Source organism: Megalopta genalis, chromosome 9 (genome assembly GCF_051020955.1).
Source record: "Megalopta genalis isolate 19385.01 chromosome 9, iyMegGena1_principal, whole genome shotgun sequence".
In the NCBI taxonomy this organism is placed as follows: domain Eukaryota; kingdom Metazoa; phylum Arthropoda; class Insecta; order Hymenoptera; family Halictidae; genus Megalopta; species Megalopta genalis.
In genome coordinates this window covers 17,923,977-17,947,127 of record NC_135021.1, presented here as the reverse complement: position 1 = coordinate 17,947,127, position 23,151 = coordinate 17,923,977, and the positions used below count along the sequence as shown (strand labels likewise).

The 23,151-nt window shown below is 38.1% G+C and overlaps 3 protein-coding genes across 6 annotated transcripts in view; 2 read left to right on the top strand and 1 right to left on the bottom strand.

The window, feature by feature from the left end:
- LOC117224822 (protein expanded) overlaps positions 1-11,703 on the bottom strand; it is a 138,940-nt gene extending 127,237 nt beyond the window's left edge. Inside the window, exon 1 of one of the 3 annotated variants that reach the window (XM_033477975.2) lies at positions 11,154-11,703. The gene's annotated coding sequence lies outside the window, so the exon portion shown is untranslated. Of the gene's footprint in view, positions 1-1,052; positions 1,073-11,153 lie in introns of those variants that run through there. The other 2 variants (XM_033477974.2, XM_076524675.1) reach the window with 2 other exon arrangements.
- Positions 11,704-12,525: 822 nt separating this feature from the next.
- Positions 12,526-19,430, top strand: LOC117224825 (WD repeat-containing protein 26). Of its 2 annotated transcripts, none has more exons than XM_033477979.2 (11): positions 12,526-12,985; positions 13,362-13,598; positions 14,182-14,341; positions 14,587-14,757; positions 14,946-15,119; positions 15,330-15,515; positions 15,588-15,854; positions 15,942-16,087; positions 16,169-16,377; positions 16,466-16,660; positions 16,741-19,430. In XM_033477979.2, the coding sequence occupies exons 1-11, from the start codon at positions 12,972-12,974 to the stop codon at positions 16,791-16,793; spliced, it is 1,812 nt and encodes a 603-aa protein (XP_033333870.1). In that variant the 5' UTR covers positions 12,526-12,971; the 3' UTR covers positions 16,794-19,430. The 2 variants fall into 2 exon arrangements, with proteins under 2 accessions (XP_033333870.1, XP_033333869.1); XM_033477978.2 differs by having other exon boundaries at positions 12,527-12,985; positions 16,766-19,430.
- A 1,405-nt stretch (positions 19,431-20,835) lies between these two features.
- On the top strand, positions 20,836-23,117 carry TBCC (Tubulin-binding cofactor C). Its single transcript, XM_076524684.1, has 3 exons — positions 20,836-21,069; positions 21,360-21,602; positions 21,727-23,117. Exon 3 carries the CDS (start codon positions 21,889-21,891, stop codon positions 22,915-22,917), a length of 1,029 nt encoding a protein of 342 aa, XP_076380799.1. The 5' UTR covers positions 20,836-21,069; positions 21,360-21,602; positions 21,727-21,888; the 3' UTR covers positions 22,918-23,117.
- Positions 23,118-23,151: the final 34 nt, after the last annotated feature.

Below are 23,151 nucleotides of genomic sequence, written 5' to 3'. Positions count from 1 at the left end.
ATATTTTACCGTACGATCGGCATAAATCTTATTCGAACAACTATGAGAAGTATATACTTTTTCTTAAATATACACTAAATATACGCTATATAAACATTTTATCTTCTCTGAAAAAACGATCTTTGGTTCATCTATTAAAGTGACAATTTCTTCTTTTTTATTTTATTAGAAATAAATTCTCTGAGTTTGGAGATGTTGCTTGACAAAGTTTCGTTTTATAATGATTAGACTGCGGATTTTATGCACTTATGAATAAATAAATAATAATTACATATAATATAACAATAGTAATTAATAATAAATAAATAAATTGTTCAATTGGAAACAATGAAGCATTTCAAGAATGTACACACACTGTTACACACTCCTATAACTCGATAGAATTATTAAGAAGAAATGTCTTGGATTCTGTAATTAATGCAGACAGTTTTCATTTTGCATAAGAATCCACAGTCTAGTTACAATAAAATACCCTACATAAGGGTAGTTTGTCAATCTGCAAAAATAATAGTAGACTCTTCTCCTTTCACGAAATGGTCAGAAGTCTACCTACGTCTACAAAACTGAATCACAATAAGCTCCGTGCTTTCATTAGCAGCGACTCCTCAACGAGGGAGTTTGCCAAGCAAAGTTTCGCTCCTTTACGAAGAAACATCCCGTCCAAGGATGGTTCCTCAATCTAAACGAACAAAGGGTAGCGAAGTCGCTTACTGTAAGGTGCCTTCGGTTTGCTTCCATTAACTCTATATTTATCGAATAAGGCATATTCAATTCTTCTATTCATACATAAATAATAAAAAAAGAAAAATAACCGGCTCTGCTATCCCACTGGACAACAACGATGTTCTACGATAACGAATATCGTATGAACAACAACGGCACGGTTTCCGAGCACGTTTTCCGCGTAAAATGGTATCGACGAGGATCGGAAACTTCGCCGCGCGTTCACCGCGTGCGGATCGCAATCCGCGGAGCGATTCCGCGTCCGTAATATTAAATAACGAGAGACACGGGGGAAAAGTCACGGACGTAAATTCAATCGAAACGCTTACCTTGAGCGCCATTTAAATCAAACGGAATTCCAACGTGCCCCCGCGAGAGAGGAGCTGCGCTAACTACCAGACTCGCAGCAACAATCAGCGTGCCTGAGACGGCGAGGGGCGAGGCAGGGGGGTTAGAGGGGGCACAGACAGGGGGAGAAAAAAGCTGCGGGAGATGCAGCTTCGTAACTTGGCAATAAATTATAAATTGTGACCAGGCAGGCGGTGCTCGTCGATGCATTATGGATCGTGCACCGGGATTATGCAGGTCGGACACGACCATCTCTTCTCTGTAAATCCTACGTTACACATACACCGGACGACGCTCGTAAGTCACCGAATACACACGACCGAAGAAAATGCGAATTCTCTTGCGGATTGAATTTTCTCTCGCGCGATCTCGCGGCGACAAAACCTGGGCCGCAGATCGGAAGACACGAATTGTTCGGATTGCAGGCCGACGCCGAGATCGTAAGATTTCTTCAACGAATAATTAAACGGCTTGGATGTATGCACTGCTTATGAAAGGATGCGCACGACGCAATTGTGCAATAACGAAAAATACTGGTAAATGAGAGGAATAATCGGGCGCTACTTTCAAAGAGACAAATGTTTCAGAAAGATTGCCGCGGACGTTCATTCGCTCTTGGTCAATTTCTATCTGCTGAATTACGAAAGTAACAGAGCGTTTCTTTTTCTTTTTTTAACAGAATAACTCCTTCACAATTAGACCAAGTGATCTAAATTTTGTTGAGATGTTAGAGCAAACTAGAAAATTGTTTTCAAAAATTGAGATTGGTTCGGTTGATAAGAAAATTAGAAAATGATGTCTTCTTTACGTTTGACGAAAGCCATAATTCTCTCTTTGGCAAAGATTTATACAGTTTTTTAATAGCTTTTTCTCCAATTGCTCTCGCTCGAATACTTTCGTGAATCACTGTATTTTATCAACAATGCGAAATGGCAATCGAAATGGCAAAAGTATTTTCTAGGAATTCGATGTTGAGCCTGTGCTTACGCAACATTGGTTTCTACTTCGCCAGCGATTTTTTCAATACGCCTCAGCGTGTTTGCTGATGAATTCGGTAACGCTGTGATCGCTCGAAGCGAATGAATCACCGAGACAGTCGTCGGTATTTTCTGCGACCGAGGATTACGTGCGTTTACAGACCTTGTAAATTAGCCCTCGGTAACCCATCGTCAGATAACATACCGCCATGTTTGCTTTTTTGCTTTACTTCTTTCGAGTCTCACTTCGTGCCTGTTCCTTTTCGTTCTCGTTTTTTAACGTGGCCTGTCCAAGGTGCAACATCGACGTCTACATTATTGACACGATTTCGCTTTTTAATTCTCCTACCAGCTCCTCGTCAACGGTTCGAGTCGGATAAAACGAAATCGGCGGTGGTATTGTCACGTTTAAAACGGGCACGATCGACGTTCTCCTTTGTCGAGCAGAATAATTGCATCAGATAAGGCTTAAATTTGTACGGGCTGCTTTTATCGGATTCGTACTGCTTGATTATGAACGCGCGTCTGAATTCTGGCGAACACTGCAACGGCGGGTCTTGAAAAATAAACCTTGTACTTTAAGCGACACCAAATTTCTTGTATCGCTTTCGCCGAGTTTGTCGATTCATTGATGCAAGTTGTATCCTTTTATTATTCAAGAAGAACTGGAGATCGCCATTTATCAACATAATAACCAAAAATTTAACTTTGAGACACTTACCACCGTTCTATTCGATCGCATCCTAGACCAGGCGTCGACAACCTACGATCCGCGACTCGCCAAGCGACTCATTCGATGATTTGACAATTACATTTGTTTTTGCAATAACCAGAATCACAATTCTGAATTTTTATGTTGAAAGTCCAAAATTCACTGAAAGAATGTTTTACAACGAAAGCACATTTTTGGTCGATTTTGATCCGCAGCCGAAACAGGTTGCGCCGACGCATGTCCTGGACTAATAAAATACCGCTTCGTTCCTATTTGGACTTTGCACGAAAGAAACGTTCTCCGACACGCGATAAATTTCCAAAAGGAATCGTATCCCCGATCTCCGCTTCTAGCTATGTCCTAAAACAAATGAAAATCATGATCTAGATAACAGGCAGGAGGGAACGATGCCGGCCAATTCACGCGGGATTTTTCGAGCTACCTGAAAGATTCGAAGCCGAGGATACGAAACGATACCCTCCGCTCTCGTTGTTCGTGTTACGAGGCCCACACCCGAGTATGACTCATCACATCGAGATATAATTATGATAATCGGGGCACCCCGTGCTCGCTCGCTCGCGAGAATACCCGGCCGACGCGAATTTCGAGAGGAGGATAGGGAAAAAGAGGTTGGTCGGCCCCCGATCGGCCGGACCCAATATTCTCCTCGGTGATTACGTTTCCATCAGACCGCCTAACTGCCATGGTTACGAGAGAACGGGAGCATGTGTTAAGCCAGAATACATCAGCTGTGCCGGCACCGAAAATTCGTAAAAGCCGTTAGCACGGTATACCGAATTTCCTTGGTCGCGGACGCGCGATTGCGAACCGATCGATCGACACTGATCACCGGTACTGTTATCAGGTGTTCCCGAAGCTCTGCTCGGGTAATCGCAGCTGCCTCTCGCGAAGTTTCGAACTAAACCATCGAATTCCGACTTTGAACGCCGCTCAAATCGAACTTCGATTCCTCAACGACGGCGCAGGTAGGAAATACGGACCTGTATTTTTCGTATGTTGACAACATTAACATTGCAACATGAATTTTAATGCCATATATAAATTAATTAGTAACAAAAATAATAAGGTATTATTTATTATCACAACGGTGTAATCGCGATCAATTATTTCGGGCACAACTATACGCCGCTGAGGCCAAGAGGCTGAGATTTGTAAAATATGGCGGTAAGGGGGTTGAAAAACGAGATATAACGCGGACAAATCGCCCTTGGATCATTTATTTGGATTCTGTCGAACCGCAAGTTCTCCGGAAACCTAGGAAGATCGCGCCCCGACCGCGGCCACGTTCGAGAAGGAATAATAGTTCGCGAGGAACGCGATAACGTTGCGTAACGTTCGGAGAGCCTGCGATGAAAAAAAAGGGGTAGCCGATATTTACGACGGACTTGGACTTAATTAGACTTTCATTTCGCGTCGTGACCCGCGATCCCGCGTTACCGGTTCTTACGGAACGGTCGAGCAAGATATCGAGCCGAGGCAGCGATCGATTATGAGCGTGAAATAAGAGAAAGAGGGTGGAAGAAGAGCGTAGAAAGAAGAGCAGATCTAGAAGGCGAAAAAGAGACGAACGGGTGAAGAAGGAAAGGAAAGGAAAGGAAAGGGGACAGAGATGGTACGAGCGAAAAGGGAGGAAGTACTAGAAGAAGGACGCGAAGCAGACGAAGACGAAAACGAAGGACGAAGACGAAGACGAAGACGAAGACGAAGGATGAAGACTAAGACGAGGACCAAGACAAAGCTGGCCCCAGACTTTATATAGAATCTGGACTGTGTAGCTACCGACGACCATCTGTCGTCCGACTATAGATACTAATCTTCAGCGCTGAAGAGATAAAGGGCGAAGAGGGAGATCGCGCTTTGTCTTAGCCGCCCCTCGGCATTCCTCCGTTCGAGGCAACTTCAGCCCAAGAATTATAATCACCCCGCGGTATCCTCCGAATATTTAGACCCTCGTAGGCAATTTTTACAGCTGAACCGAGGAAGACGGGCCCCGGTCACCGCTGGCGGGGACGGAGAAAGGAGCGGCAGCAGGAGCGAGGGTTGCGGCCTGGGCCCGACGAGAAAGAAAGACGGGAACAGAAGCACCTGCGCGCGCGTTCCGCCTTCCTTCGACCACATTCTTTGTGATTTCCTCGGGAGAAATAGCTCGGAATCCAGCCGGCCGCTTTCGGCGCGTGCATGTGTGCGCGCCATTCTAATAACCGTAAAAACCTGAAAGCCCGACCCCGCAGGAAAAATCGATTTTCTACGCGCCGAGCCGGGAAAACTCGTGATCCACCGTGAAGCCGGCCGCGCGGATGGTGCCGCGCGGTGCCACCCCTTAAAGAATCCCTAATAGTTTCAGGCTTTTAAGAAATTCGTTCTCTCGTCCTTGGAATGTCCGATTGCTTTCTGATCCTCGACTTGTAAATTTCCAACGGACCGATCGAGCGGTTCGAGCAGATATCGCTGGCATTGGGGGCTGAAAGAACAACATAGCAAATCTAGATCTCTGCAAAGTAGAGGAATTCGTGAAAGAAAAAAATGAATGTAGAAGCAGAGCAGCTGAACAATTGGAGAAAGAGAAAAGAGGTAACGATGAAAACAAAAGAATTTAACCGTGGGGGATATAAATTGAAGATGACTACACGTGGAAAGAGAGAGAAATCCGAAGGAAACTATAAAAAAAGAAAAAATCAAATGAAAAAGATAAACATGAAAAATATCGATAAGATAAAAAAATATATTGTATGTAGATAGGAAATGGTACAAATGGGACTAGATAAAAGAAAAAAGAAGAGTGCAGATTGGAAGAGAGAAGAGAAAGAGGATTTTCAAAAGGCCATGAAAGGGGATGAAAGAAGGGCGAACATTCGTAATATGGAAACATTGCAGGAATGAAAAAAAGAAAAACAAGAATAAAAAGAAGACCTTGCGCGCACAATTGTTATTATATCTAGCTATTGCATCGCTAAAAGTGAACAAAATCCAGCAGCGCAAATAAAATGCTTCGCTCCGGAACGTTCCCGGAACCTCTGGAATTCCATTCCGGCATTCAAGGGTTGACGCCAGGAGGCTCCGTTTGGAGATACCGACGAATGCGGCGCCGATTCTTCTTTTCCACGGGGGATTTTCCGCAGATTCCCTCTGGTATTCCGACCAGGGCCATTTAACTTTCTTCCCCCGGGCCGTGGAGTGGAAACGGAAGAAGTGAAAATATGTTGGAGAGAGGATCACGGCCGCGGCCGGTAATACCGCTTCCACGAAACGTCCTCGGATCGGAACTTTAAGTGGAGCCTAGAGAAATGATGGATTCCAGGCTAGGTTGCTCGTAAACTCACGATGAGCCTTCTACGCGCCGCTACTTATCGTTAGGACAGAATCGTTATTGTGCCTCGGAAATTATAAGAACGAAGACGGCCGCGCGCGGCCAGCCGGAGAAGCCATCATTCAGACATTCCTAACTGCACCACGAGCACGCTATACAATTGCCTCCTTGATATTTACCATGAATCGACCGGCCTATACAATATTCTCGATTTTCTTTGTTTTGTTTTTGTTTCCCCGAAGAATGCGCGCTTTCGAGTGAGGCTGACACATCTTGTGCACACCCCCTTTTCGCGTCGTTCAATGCATTGAAAATATGAAGAAAATCATACGGACACGGTAAAATTACAATAACTTGCACGCTCTTTCAAAGAGATTGCACCAGCTAAATGGTTAATTAGAACGTTTTGATTGTTTCACGGCTGTTACTCGAGAAGCGAGATTCGTTGAGAAACGCAGAACACGAGAATTCCTTCTAACCCAGATCTCTTTCACTTCATCTTTCAAGATGGACCACCGAAAATAAGAAACCGGACTATCACGTAGGGAAGACCTATCGTGACATCATCGCGATATTATTCATTACGGTTCTGGTATCGTATAGTTAATCTCTGTGGCATGCCTGAACCGTACGTGACACAGGTAGCTGATCCTCCCTGGTCCAAATTCGCTCTCTCTTCACGCGTAGGATAAATCTTCGCCAACGGAACGACACAAATTTCTAACGACAGCATCGCGCAACAATACGTATCTAGTCAGCATCGCACAACTCTACGTTAAGAACAGAAATTAAACATGTTGTACAAAAACTTGTTACACTCTTTTCATTCATTCTTCACGACTCATTGATCGCTTGTCTTGTAATAACGAGTCACGCTCGTAACGACGATCCTGAACACAATTTATTCGATACATACGTTATTCGTTACGATCTGGAATGAAATTCAACCGTTAGCAGAGGTTTTACAAACATACAATACAACAGATTCAAATTTTCTATGTATTTCTTTTTTCAAAAAAAAAAGATTATGAAACGACAAAGTACTGATCGCTGTAGCTGTAAATGAACCCTTTGTACCCGAAGCCATTTTAACTGTATATCCAAATTAATTTTTCGGACTTACGGTATTTCCGTTTTACACGACAAAGTGCATTTTATGCGTATGAAATTTATAGTCTTGCGACTGGTGCAACAGTTAGACTGTTAACAATTTTGTACGTCTAGACTTTCATAATATAAAAGTTATCTTGGAACGTGATGTAACAATTTTAATGGCGAGTCACCGTTCGGGTGCGAAGGCTTAAATTACGAAGGCGACACAAGAATGATCGTACCTCGACGCGTACAATATAAAATCTGTATTATAAACCGAGTAAAAACTAAGTTTATCTTTGCCGGCCGTAAGTCCCGAAAATGGTAATGAAGGGGAAACATTCCCGAGGCAAAAAGACCCGCAAAAACCGGTCCCGAACTTTGTTGCAGTGCGTGCACTTTGTTTCGCCGATCCGCGTAAAGTCCGGTCGTAACTAAGGGATTAATTATTTTAATGAACCCTCGCGTACATCGCGGGAACGCGCGCTCAACGTTCGCACACCGTCCGATTGTGCGAGTTATGCGGTATGCAAAATACCACTGGGAACGAAGATTTTGTTCGCGGTCGGAACTGAAAATACGACGCTGTGTAGCAAAGGTCTTCGGACGTTCCCTCGGATGCCGGCCGGCCGGGGAGATGCCCGGATATTATTTGCCCTGGCGCAGCGGCCTCCATCGCAGCCTCGAAAAGTATTTTGCACGGGCGATATTTACGCTGGACAAACATACAAAAGTGCAAGGCGGGACGAGGGTGCGAGAGATGCGGAGGCAACGCGGCCGGTATGACACGGGGAGCAATAACTTACGATATCGTGAACACTTGGTCATGCATGCAGGCACCGTCTCCGCGTCGCGTCGCGTCGCGTCGCGTCGTCGTCGTCGTGCGGTTTTACACGGAACGAAAGAACCGAACCGTGCACCCTCCTCAACATCTTTTTTGCATACCTACGCAGCTACGCAAAATATACGAACGAAGGGCACGCGGGATCATTCTACAAACTTATGAGAAAAATTCACACAACTTTTTTCGGGCGTGCGCTGCGGGCACGCCAACGGAAATGACACAGTGCCGATAAAGATGGCTGCTCGCGAATTCCATCTGCTACACCGTAGATACTTCGGATTTTTATACGAGCGGATGAAATACGATCGCGGTAATAAATGAAGTCCGGCGCTGCGAAGACGAAATGCACGCTCGAAGCAGTGGGGCCGGGGTCCATTTCGACCCATGCTTACGAATACAGCGGAGGATTTTATGCGTTTACGACGTTGTACAAGTGAAACGGAAGAAGAAACATCAGCATTGTTCAAAGAAGGAATTGATTCCTTGCAATCGGGACGAACAATGTTTGTTTTGCATTCGAATTCGTACCTTTTTGCGATCTATTTAAATGATTAGCCACCTACACTGTCCAATTTAGCCATTACCTCCAATTAGGGGAACAACGACAAGTAAGATTCTTAAAAGAGACTGAACGAGAAAGTGGTATACTTTCAACTGGTAACTGGAGACAGTACAGAATAAACGCAATTTGAACGGTCCAAAACCGTATTAGTAAACATTCGTTTACAATTTTCGTCAAAACAGTGAGATCACGATTTTTCTTGTTACCGGTCTCTCTCATTTGATTATCATGTGAGAGTTAACACGTACAGGGCCCGGTCGGAGCGATATTTTCTCGTATAAAGCCGCTTTAGAATTGTATAATGGCGAGAGATAGTTGCGGCTACCGTTTCTTCCGCGTATTAACATTCAGCACGGCGAACCAAAGTTGAGAACACCGCGTCGGGGAACCGTTCTGTGTGCCTACAATCAGGCATTTCTGTACTATTACGATTGCGCGCAGCGAGAAATTCTCGCCGCGTACATAAATCACGTGGAAAAGAACGTATGTACATATGTATATGCGAAGACGTGGTGTCAGAATTTTCACTCGGAGCCTAAAAAAAAATTCACATGATCAACAGTGTAGGATGATTGGCCCTGGAACGGCGGGGCCTATTTTGCAACTGTACTATTGATGTTATTTAGGATTATTCTCAGCTTCGTACGTTGATATTTTTATAATACATTCTTGAAGATACTTAGTGTACACTACAATACCTGTTAGCCTCTCTGTTGTTTTCCACGTGCCATTGTTTCATTTAATTGCCAGAAATTGAACAAGTGATGATTTGAATACCCCGAGTCCAAACAGACCCATCCAAATCGTGCATGCAACTTCGTTGAGTCAAACAACGATGCTGAAAATAGTATCGTTCTATCTCTTGCAATTTATTTTCTGTTCCTTCGGAACGTTGAAATGTTGCGTAGGCGAGAATGAACTTTTGTTAATATTTCAGAAACCGCTACGCGTAGGTACCATTTCAAGATAAATACAACTGCCAGAGCTCTGAATATTTCGAACTTTACTTACTACTTTAATCGTTACTCGATAGGAAAACAGGGATGCCTCTTCCGTAGTGTACAGCGCGTGTGCGAGTGAAATTGCATTAAGTCGCGTAGGAAGGTAGCAGTAGCATCATAATACCAAGAATTTGTGAAGCTGATATCCCGCCGGAGTTATTGCCGAAATGTACATAAGGTATTTACCTAAATCCGAAAGGTGTGCTTGGTTACGATTTACGTACTCCGCAGGGATTACTTTTTCAAGATAGAAACCAGAAGAAGCTAACCTCAACAACACCGACTACACGCGGTCGAATGCGCGGGTGCCGCGAGTCAGAATGCGCGCATGCGCGTCCCCTGTGGAATGTGCCCCCACCCTGCGGGCAACCTCTTCCCGTCCCGCGACCAGCGATGGACTCGAGACGCGTCGAAATACTTCGAATATTATTCGAAATTGAGAGTCCTTGGAGAATTCTACAAATTTCATGGTACAATCTTAAACCCGAAATATTTCGACGCTCATGAATATTCCGAGCAATCTCGGCGATGATCTCACACGTAATGCGAATAACGAACGAATTAAAAAGCGATCGCTACTTATGTTCTAAATAAGGAATTTGATTTGAATTTCCGTAGTCCAAGCCTCTGTTACACGCTTATCGTTCTTGCTTTATAACTATCGATTTAACGGTAAAAACGGTTTATTGTACGGTAAAAACAACTTATTTGTTCTGCAACAAATTCTAAATTCATTTTTCTAGGTTCTCGTTGCGATTCGAACGTTACTTGAGAAGCTAAGCATTCTTTTACGATCAAATTGCGAAAAAAAAAACGCGACAGAGAGAATTGAATAGCCATCGCTCCACGCGATTTGCCCTTCCCTCGCGTTGCCCTCACCCCGCCGGCGACCCTGCAGCCCCTCTTCGTCGCACTAAAAGCATACGGCTCATTCCACTCGACGACGTGCTGTCGTACGGTGGCAGTCGAAATGTGCATGCACGGACGCATACGTATTAGAAGGCGTACGTCCGCTACGGAGAATTCCTTACACGCGAATATCGCGCACGCATGCGACTGATCTTCGTAGGAATAGAAGCCCATTTACAACATTGTTACTTTGATTCTTACGGATTCATCTGAGCGCGATTAGTCAGCGAAAGAGGGTATTAACACTTTCTGCCGAATGGTGTAACAGAAGAAAAACGATCCTACCAAGTTCACAGCAATTCCAGAGCATATTTGTTTAAATACAGTTTTAGGACACGAATAAAAATTCACACAGTCTTTACAGACGTGAAAATCTGAAGAACACATACACGATACATTGACACGGTTTTATATTTTAGAATTCGAAGAATATAAACTGGACGAATAATTAGAAAGCGATGTGCCAGACGTCTATGATAGCCCAAAATGTGATTGCCCGCGCTTTTCAAGTATGGCGTCTCTCGGAGGAATGTCAAACGACTTGATATTTGAACAGTATAACCGCGAAATCACAGAGTGTACGATTTTATTACCATAAAAAATGCAGGCGAGTTATCATTCGCATTTATGTCGGAGATGTAATATGAAGATGCTTACCACTTCTTTACGTTCACGGTGATTTATATCGACGAAAAGAACATTCCGACGACGCACGTAATCCGGTTAATCCAACGAACACAAAGAGGGGTGCTTTAGGCGCGCAACAAGTGGTCGTAACGAATAAACACTTTTGCGTAAGAATACTATAAAATACACAGCACAACACACAGATCGCACGTTTGCCGTTAATTTACACGAGACTCCCGTAATCTCACGTGATCTTTAACGAATCCCTCTCCCTTCTTCTCTCTTTGCTACTTCTTTTACTGGTCACACGTCGCTTGAACCGCGGGAAAGCCGTTTTAACGGCATCGCGAACGACATCCTTGCGAAAAGAAAATTCGTCAGCTGCGTTGGTGAAGCGTTAAATGCGCGAGGACGCATTAAATATTTAGGACACAGTTCTGCGGAACGAAGATGTACGGATACGCAGAAACCACCATCACAACGTACTACACCGGCGGCCGGCGAGTGACTGACTAGTGGTAGTGGCACACGCCGGCTCCCCATAGTCGACGAGCTAACCTAACAGTGGAATCCACTTGCACCCCACGAAGTTATACGCGAACTGCATCAACTATTGAAGCGCGCCGATAGAATAATTGTATAGGGACGATTCGTATCGATTCTATCGCAAAATTTCTACTCACATTTCATCGTACAAATTAAACGATCAACGTACAATTAATTTTCATACGTATGTACGTGCAACAGCAGACATTATTTGATCGTATGTTGTTTCTCAGTTTATTTGAATCAACAATTACGACCTCTTGAGATGTTCGATTGCTACGTCATCTATTTGATATTATATAACGTTACGTTCATTGATATTAAAGGATACATAATCTATCATAATGTAATATCATAAATAAATCGATAATATGTATTTGAATATTTGTTTATAAAAGTGAAACTGATAGAATAATTAATGTTAAGAGACTATCATTTACTTTAAAGTAAATTACTTTAATGACCAATTTGGTCATTATTCAATTCGTGGTATTAATAATATTGCTTATATTATACTCAGCACGTATAATATAATTGACAGTTAATGTGAGCCAAATGCAAAATACCGTAGTGTACTTAATGGTAGAATTTATTAAATGGCGTTTCGGTTGTACGATCAAATTAAATGCTTATTGTATAACGTTAACAAAGTTACTTCGTCTTCAATTTTTCAACTTCTTCGAAACGATTGACTTAACCTTCTAATATTTACGAAAAATGTCCTAAGGAAAGTTCAAAACACCCGCTACACATTGTTTCATCGGATAGGTGGTGCCATCCTACAGCGAAGGCCCCAAGCAAACAGATTTCACAGGTTTAGAAAGGCAACGTACATATGTGAGCGGACATAGTGGGCGCCATAGTCAGCGGAACTATCTGCAAAGAAGATCAGTGTGACGTAAACGACGATCTAAACAAGTATCAGCTGTGTAGCAGTCATTGTTCGTATCCGTTTTGGCAGACATACAAGAATTCTGTTTTTCTTCGTTTTCTGATCGTCGGGCAATAAAGTCCGACAGAATAAACGATACACGCGTAAATCGAGAAAACAAGTGGAAAAAAAGGGGGGAGGCTACGAGTTTTCCGTAGAACGCAACCGTGGCTGCGTGCGTGCTCCAGCCCCAGCCCCACCAACGATCTTAGGGACAATAATCGTGTGAAAAACGGGGCGGTACGCGCATAAGCCTGGCCTCGAGCGGCGAGTCGGACGACGGTGGACTCGCTCCGCCACCGCGCAAAAGGTCCCGTAGTTCTCTCCCGACTACCCTACGACCAGCGGACGAGCACCACACCGATCCCGAGATGGAAAATTATCGGTAACGCAATCAGGCCCCTAGACGTCGTGACCGTGTAGTCAACACACGAAGGGGCCTACCCCCTTCATAATGACGCCTTCGCGTGTATCTCATTTCTTCCAGAATCTCGAGGCATACCGACGCCGAATGCGTTTCATACATGCTGTTTCGAATGCTGTTTTCTTACTTTTCATATCGAATTAGTCGAATCTCATTCAGTAGTTAGAGACCCTTCGTGTAAAAACAGAAAGTGCTTTAACATTTTCTCCAGAAACCCAAAGAATTGCATCTTGCGTCGAGTTTGAAAACATAACACGTTACGCCAGCACCATGTATGCTTTCGCATCGTGGACCAGTCATTGCTATGAGGAATAACGCTTCCATGTGTATATAACAGCGTAATGCAACAGCAGACCTCAAATGGTGGCATTTCCTCTGGACTTCAGCAGAATGGAGGCACAGCTGACTCTGGTGGACCTCACGCGAATGGCAATATGATACCAGAATCAGACAGTGACATCAACGGTGTAAATGGAGAAACAAATCAGAACTTAGGACCCCCAAAAATAATGGACAAAACTAATCAAGACATTGTGAGACTCATTGGACAGCATTTGAAGACAGTTGGACTTGAGTATGTAGTCAATATTATTTGACTCTTATGTGACTATGATTTGTGGAAAAATTCAGATTTTCATGGAAGAACATTAGTATCCTGTACATGCTTTGGAAACTGTTTTATATTTAACACGACAATTGTGGTTTGCTAATAATTCTTTTATTCTTCTTAATGATTTTAAATGTTTCTTTGTTTCTTCAGTGTTCTTTGTATGCATGCATTTATAAGAACTATTGTATTGCAACCTATCTGGACTGCATACTGTGTGGTGGGAGAAAGCTAATTATAGAACCTTGAAATATAGTCACTAGTATCTGCAAGTTATACTTGCTTTATAATGATGTACGCAATATAAAAAAGCAATATATGCAAGCATATAATTATAAATTGTATTAGCAACAGAGTATAATAGTATAATATTATTTTCAATTTAGTATTCAAAACATGTAAAGATTGTTTACTTGTTTCTTAGTAGATTTGTTGGTTACCTGGTCGAATAGATGTATGCTTTAAACAAAAATGAAGTATCTAATATATTTTCAAAGCTATACAAGTTCACTAATTAATTAAAATTAATAAAATAAAATGTCAATTTCAGTCGAACAGCAGATCTACTTATGCAAGAGTCAGGTTGCAGACTAGATCATCCTGCAGCCGCAAAGTTTAGACATCATGTTATGGATGGTGATTGGACTAAGGCAGAACATGATCTTAATGAACTTAAATCATTTTTAAATGACACAAGTCAGAGTTTAGTGGTAAAAATCATTATCATTAAAACTGTCTAGTTCTATTAATCCTTTGCAATCGAAGAAATCTGGAGCTAAGCACTCTGTGGAGATGAGTTGTATTTGTAATAATAATTGCAATTGGAAAAAACAATGTTAAAGTCACTGATAAAGTTTGCTAATTGCCATGAAATAATAAAAAAGATACAAAAGAATGTGCAAAGGATTAAGTATGTTTAGTATCATTATATCTCATTAATATCGATTAATTACAGGAAATGAAGTTCTTATTATTAGAACAAAAATACTTAGAATACTTGGAAGATGAATTGGTAGTAGAAGCAATACAAGTTTTACGCAACGAACTTACACCCCTAGGTCATAATACAAGTCGTGTCCACCAATTGTCTGCATTTTTAATGTGTAGTGGACGCGATGAGTTACAGGTACTATAAAGCATAATTATTGAAAATATAATATTGCAGGAACATTCGCAGTATAACATGTACTGCATATTTTGTTACAATAGAGATTGGCTACTAATAAACTCTCAAAAAATTGATATGCATAAAAATTTCTGAAACTAACCTGCTACTGAAAATTTGATCACTAGCAAATAGACACTTGTTAACAGACACGAGCAGGCTGGGATGGCAAAGGTGCAACATCAAGGGCGGCCTTAATGGATAGACTACAGAAATTCCTGCCACCTTCCATTATGTTACCACCACGCCGTCTTCACTATCTACTGTGCCAAGCTGTAGAGATGCAAAATCAGCAATGCACATACCATGTAACCCAAACTCAGGTATTGTTTATTCAATTAATTTTACTCAACTTTAGTACCATGATTCTATTTTAAACTTCCACTACAACATAAGCATATATAAAATAAAATCATCTAGTCAATTCTAAATTGCAATGTATTTGGTAAAAAGTATCACTCAATTCTCTTGCATTAAATATTGTATCGTTCTTTATTAACACAAATATAATTAATTTTTGTCTCGCCAATTAGACGACTTTAGAAAATGTGTCGCTGCTCGTGGATCATAGTTGCAACAAAGAACAGTTCCCGTGCCATACTATACAAGTGCTCAATAATCACAGTGATGAAGTGTGGTATTGTAAATTCTCTCCAGATGGTCTCAAGCTAGCTACAGGTTCCAAGGATATGACTGTAATTATTTGGGATGTTGATCCTGTAAGTAAATTGTTGCATATAATGAAATAATAATTTGCAAGTAATCCATTAATAAATTTCTAATGAAAATAGGAAACATTAAAAGTAACTCATAGAAAAACATTAGAAGGTCACACCTATGGAGTGGCATTAATTGCTTGGAGTCCTGATAGCAGTCTTCTTATTGCCTGTGGACCTGAAGATTGTCCAGAACTTTGGCTTTGGAGTATTGATCCACCTCATTACGAATTACGTGCAACAGTTACCCAAAGTACTGACGATTCACTTACGGCTTGCGCCTGGTATCCTGATTCACGTAAATTTGTGGCGGGAGGACTTCGTGGACAATTCTATCAATTTGTAACATATCAATCAAGTTTATTTCATAATGAATATCGATTGTAATGTGAACGAATCTTCAAACTTTAATTTATAATGATATTTTAGGACTTGGAAGGAAACGTGTCAGAATCGTGGGAAGGTGTCAGAGTGAAATGCTTGTGGTGCAAAAATGATGGAAAAACTGTCCTAGCTGCTGATTCACATCATCGAATTAGAGGATATAATTTTGACGACTTATGTGACTTTACAATGTAAGATTGCAAATATTATTTATTTCATGCTGATTTATGTGCTGTAACGGCATCCACGAAAGCGTGAATATAATATTATAGATTACAAGAAGACCATCCTGTGATGTCATTTAGTGTAAATAAAACAGATCGACTTGCACTTTTGAATGTAGCTAATCAGAGTGTAGATCTGTGGGATCTACAAGATAGATGCCTAGTAAGACGTTTTCAAGGTGTTACACAAGGACATTTTACAATTCATAGTTGTTTCGGTGGTGTAAATCAAGATTTCATTGCTTCCGGTAGTGAAGGTATGTTAAATTACTGCAAATTCAATATGACCTTCTATATATTTGTTTTAATTATGAAATACGATCTATATTTTACTTTTATTCAAAGATACTAAAGTGTATGTGTGGCATATCAAGAGAGAACTACCAATAGCAACGTTAACAGGGCACAGTAGGACAGTAAATTGTGTTTCATGGAATCCAGTATATCATCATATGCTGGCTTCTGTATCAGACGATTGTACTGTAAGAATATGGGGTCCCCGATCTTCATCTCCAGAGAAAACTGAAAGTGACAAGACTGGTGAGTTTATTATAACAAATATTTTGTTACTGTATAGCTTTAGATATCACTATAACTTTATTTATTATGTAATAAATTAGCGATTAAATTTTGTCCAATTTTTAGTACCATTGGAGAGCAACTCCTCAAATGATAGTGGCTGGCATGAAATGGTATCGTAGCGAACTACAGTGCAACAGTGGGCCCATCATTTCATGGTGTTCAAAAGACTGTCATATTGATCGTCACATTGACTCTTTCCTGCCCCCAGCAGCTATCTGTTTATGCCTCATTACTGTAAGTCTGGGTAAATGACTGTACAAGAGTAAATGAGGGTTATGTTAGCATCAATTGCTAACTAATTGAAAAACTAACAATCGGACGTTATTTAAAAAACTATTTCTTTTTTATTGACGGTTTTTCTATGAATCCGTACAATCTGTTTGCCTGTTAAAATTGAATTTGAATAATTTACTGATGAGAGCTAATAATTGAAAATAAAGAACAGCATAATAATGTCTCCTAGATTAGATTAAGACAGAATAGAAATTCAACAAATGCCGTCTTAGAATTAATGTAATGAAACAAATTAATGTGCATTAATAAGAACATTATGAAAGGCAAAAGTGGTTTTGCGAAATTATAATAGAATATTTGTTTTGACAGAAATGATGTCAAATTTAACCTTTCCAAAAATAAAATGTTGTAAATAACAGTTTCATGCTTGATGGATTTCTAGTTAATTTTTTTAATCATTAATAAAGGTGATATTACTCTTATTTTTCATCACAGATATAACTGCCATCATACAATGATACTGTGTGTTTCGATTTACATGCCGATGTCTTGAGATGAGGTAAAAAGTATAGAAATAATATAAATACTGTATGAAAGAAAATTTAGTTTCGGTAGAATAATTTGCAATGAGAGACAACTGAGGTAAATTGTGAACTTTGCAAATGTTTCAAATATTTCATGAAATATAAAATTGAATTCAAAATTTCATCAGATAATTGAAGTGCTTGATAATTTCATTCTAGTAAGAATTAAACTCGCTTTGTAAGTTAAGCATCAATACTAAAATTAGTACCTTTATTAAATACTGTGATTTCATATTCAGATATATGCACTTGGTGTAAAAAAATTTATAAATAATTACATTTGCCTTAAAATTGCCAGCTTGTGAAAACTTCTAAATAGTATCTGTAGACTGTATAGATTTTTAATATTTATTTTAAAACATTGGTTACACTTTATATAAATCAAATATCTTGCATATACAGCATTCTTTTCTTACTACTACCGTTATTGAACCTCACTATTAATACCAAGTGATAAAATTTATCATTCATAATGTACTAATGTTTAGAAATCAGAAATCAAAAGCAAGCATATAACTCTACGAATAGTTCACAATTTAAGCATATATAAAATTACAGCATCTTTTTTTGCTGTACTTATTACATATACTTATATGTGATGTGTACATTATACTTCTGTTCTGATCATATCAAATCATTACAATCAATACTGTTCCATTTTTCCCAAATGCATTATTGAATAGTAACTATTCGAAAAACAAGTGAAACATGAATACATATAACAAAGTAATATATTGGATATTTTGTTACTGAAAAACAACATCTTGAAGCATGATCATCGGTAACAAGATATTACATTTTTTAAGCCTGGTAATGAACAGTTAAAAAATAAAACTAGAGGTCTCACAATATATCAGAAGCTGTAGGGTACATGTGTACAAATACTATCAGAACAAATAATACTATAAATACATTTACATAAAAAGAAAATGTCTGTAGTTTATGCCCCTGAAATTATAGTGAGAGAATATGATGTCAATCACTGTTATCATTTGCATTTACCTCTGGTGCCTTAGCACTTTATAATCTAAAAGTTTCCAGCATTTTTCAATAATTTCAATTCATATTCAATTTATAACTTCACGCAATTTGCAATATAACATAACATGTAGTACATTCTACCTAAAAAATACACTTGAATAGAATTCAAGTTCAATGTGCATCATCGTCATCAACTTTTCAGTGATATATTTCTTTTCACTTATTCATAATATTGACAATATATATATTAATTGTCTCTTTGTAATTAAGTACTTTTGTATTTCTTTGTGAGACAGAAAAGCAATAAGAAAAATTCGTAAAAGTCTTCTTTTTTATAAGACTAATATAATACAATAACTCGAGATACAAAGTATGCCATCTTTGACAAAATAAATAAATATAGAAATTTGCATAAAATATTAATCATTTAAATTATTTTATGTAAATAAGGGGCGAAAATATTTACAAATAAATTTGCAAATTAAAGGAAAGTAATTTTATATTTAATTTATAACAAAAAAAAAATAAAAAATAAAGAATTCAAATGAAATAACTACTTCTTAAACAGTATTATATTATGTTAATTCATAATAATAAACGATTTTTAAATAATTTTGGACCAGATGTATCAATGTTTTAAAGGATATAATGAGCAGTAATAATACTTAGGTATAAAAGGATGATATATCGTAATGTAATACCTTGAGTTTTCACAGTGCAATCGAAGTGTCTATTAGAGCAAGAGATCCAACTAGATTATAATATGATTCAGCTTTATCAGAAAAAGAATGAAAATAATAAAATTTGTTTAAGGATTTTTATGTATATTATTATTATTATTATTCTACATTACTTTCTTAATTTGTTAGGTTTTACATTATCATTTCATATGTACATAAAATGATAAATATATGGTTTTATGAAAAGAACTGCCGTTTGTTATGATAGCAATGAGTGTTTGTTCTTAGAATATCTATTTTACGTATTTCACATTAAAATTGTGTAACACTAGATACTAGTGGGATCGTTTTAAGACCAATAATGCATGAGTTACGCGCTTGTGTTACTTATAATTTATCGAAAATGATATTTCAAATAAATTATAAGGAGTCAGCCAAATGCGTAAATAAGTAGTTACATTTATGTATAGTACATGTAATAGTGGACATTTCCTATTTTTCATAAATGAGAATATATTTCGTAACTTTTTCAAATATAGCATACATTATTTAACAAGTTATTTCAATAAGGCACCGCTTGTATTATTGCAGATTGAAGCATTGTAACAAATTTAATAGTAGATTGATGTAATAATAATTGGAAATTAAATCGTATAAAAATTAAACAAAATTTTGATACAAAATTCATACATCACTTTGAACATTTAATATATTAAATAGGGATATTCAGTCATTTCTTGTACAAATCACCAGAAAGATCATCTCAATGATTATTTTTTTATTGCTGTGTAATGTAATGAAATGTACTTGGACATACAGTCTTAATTAGTATTGCTTTGGAGACGTGTTCCCTACTTGTATATTTTATCTGTGCTTACGTATGTATGAAAGACTGTATAATAAATATTCTTCTACAATTTTTAACTTAGACTGTTTCCATAAGTACGAAGGCCTGCACTTTTTCCAAAATATGTACACTATGAAATTAATATTACGATTAAACACTTGAAGTATTACACTAGTAAAATTTTCTTGTGATATATTACTTCTCTGTATAATTAGCTTTCAAATCTCTTAGTGTACCCGCAGTAGGCGAGAGAAATATTGAACTACATGTTACACAATAATAAACTCTAAACTATTGTATATATTAACATTTCATTACAATAAACTGAAAGAAAAGTTTGTCCAACGTGTAGCAAATTATTTACTTTACTTGCCGTTGATACTGACTCTATATTATTTTTTATCTGTAAACCACTAAAAAAATGTTGACAGTACTTGTTGAAACAACTGCGCTAATGTTTCATCCAATATCATATTTAATTGTATCGGAGCACGATTATAATTAAGCAAAAATATGTAAGTGTAGCACAACAAATTATAATTACAAACTGCACGATATTAGTCCAATTTTATATAAATTTGTAAACATATTAATTAGTAATTAGTAATATGTATATAAAAATTATATTTTTAATGAATTACTTTGAAATAATTATATATTTACGGTAATTGAAAAATGAACGCGTCTCTCCATGACATTCGTTATATTTTTACATTTGAATATTTAAATTTCCCGCAAATTTTATCGAACAAACTCGCGTCTTTTCGAGAGTTTTGCACAACGTGACCGAGCCGGGTAAAATTGCACGTATGCACCATCCCTTCCCATCGCACTTGATCTCGATGTCTCGAGACGCACATCATTCTTTACGGTATTGATGATTTCCATTTTAGGAAATCTTGGTATTAAGTAGTATGCTTTACAAGCAACCAAAATCATCATTTTCTCTTCTAAAAGGTGGTCTGAAAGCAGCTATTTTATTTGAAGTCTTATTGGCAGGTGGATCATACTCAGTTTGGCGCTGCATGAATAGGTCTCAAGGTAAGTCGCACATCATCTTTCACGATTTCTTTATGTTTTTAGGTTATCTCTACACATAGCTCCTATTACTGTATCAATTTATACTAAAACAATACTACATAATCGTACGTATTAATCCGTATACACTCTAGTGGCAAACATAAAATACGATGAACAAATCTAATTGCAATTTTTTGCAGTTTATTGAAATTTTATTTAAACTCATAAAATGATGTCATTCACGTTAACTTGGATTTTTCTAAATGTTTCCTTTGTTAGCCAATTTTTATGCTCATACAGATCTTCATTAGATTGCAGGTATTATATGTACCAGCATTTTCCATTCATACTAGAGATATATTATACAACTGTTGAAAAATTATCTGGGGATACCCTATTAAGATTACATGATAGTCAAACGTGGAAAACATCAACGAAATGAACACTAGATCTACATGGAGTTCATGAAATGTTCAGATTTTCTAATAAGAAGTGATGGTTCAAATGGTTCTTACCTAGAAATTCGTTGTTCTAATGAAAAATATTTACAACAGGTATGTACATACCTTGACATTGCTTATAGAGAATATCAGTAAAATAATAGGTTTCTCAAAACTTACAATATTTATATTATTCACAGTTTTACATTATCATAATATATATTTTTATATTTTTTAGCCTTGGCACAAGAAATCTGTAAATATAAAAGATCAAATCGACAATGCATTAACATACAAATTTGAAAGTAAACCTATGTTGGTGGAAAATAACCAGTGTTTTAAACTTACAAGTATTACAAAAGATATAATCTGCACTATAAAATAGCATTTAAACAACATTATGGATCCTTCTGGTTTGATAGAAGGAAGTTTACCGGATCGTATTACCAAAAGGGATCGTGAAAGAAAGAATATTATAGAAAGGCGGAGAGAAGAACGGCAATCGTTAGCTGTGGAGTCAGAACAAAGTAGTTATTTCAAAGACACTTTTTATTCGTCGTGTAAAAAGATTAAAGAATTGTTAGATGATGCACCTAGTGCTTCTACTTCAGCTCTACCTGGAATATTCGACAAAGTGAACAAAGAAATTCAAACATTAAAAAACTATTTATCACAATCAAAAATGTTTTTAAAAGTTTATGATATTAGAAGAGCACAAGAGAATTTACAGTTACTAGAAAGTGGAGCCTCTGATTTGGAACTAAAGTTACTACCTAAGAAGAAATTTGGGTTTAAGAATAGACGAGTTGTGAAGAAAACTTCTGATAAGTCACATGATGTAACCGACGGTTTAAAAGACTTAAAGGTCTCTGAAGGAATTGTAAATGGTTCCTCAAAACAAAATCACAAATTGTCAAGCAAGTATGGCGATAGTGCATGTATGATATTGGGAAAAATTGATGAACACATAGTTCTCGATGCCGAAAATGTGAATAAAAACGATATCCACCTTTCCGATCTAGTTCGTTGTACAGTACGAATTTATGGCACACCTAGTACTTTGCATATGATAAATTTGAAGCAATGTACTGTATTAGTTGGACCAGTACCGTCATCTGTATTCGCCCACGATTGTAATGAATGTTTATTCGCTTTTGCGTGTCAACAACTTCGATTACATTCTTCGACAGATTGTACTATTTATTTGCATGTCACAAGTAGATCGATCATAGAAGATTGTACAAATATACGTGTAGCACCTTATAATTGGTCCTACGAAGATCAGATGAATCATTTCAATCTAGCAGGTCTTGATCCAAAAATGAATAACTGGAATTGCATCGATGATTTTAATTGGTTATCGGATGAGAAACATTCACCGAATTGGAGTGTTCTTGAACCAGAATTACGTGTAAAAAATTGGGATTAAATAGACTTAAAAAGACAAAATACTCCTAAAGTGGGAAATATGAAATTCCGTTTTTGAAAACATCATTTTTTTAAAGTTAGGTACTATGTTTATTATGTAAATTATTTATGTGCATACTTCGCTTTTTCACAGAAATTACACTGTAAGTGTTTTATATACTTACGAAATATTTAATAAAATCGCTGTTTACGAGTCGTGTACATGCGATATATTTTTGCAAATTCATGCACGCCC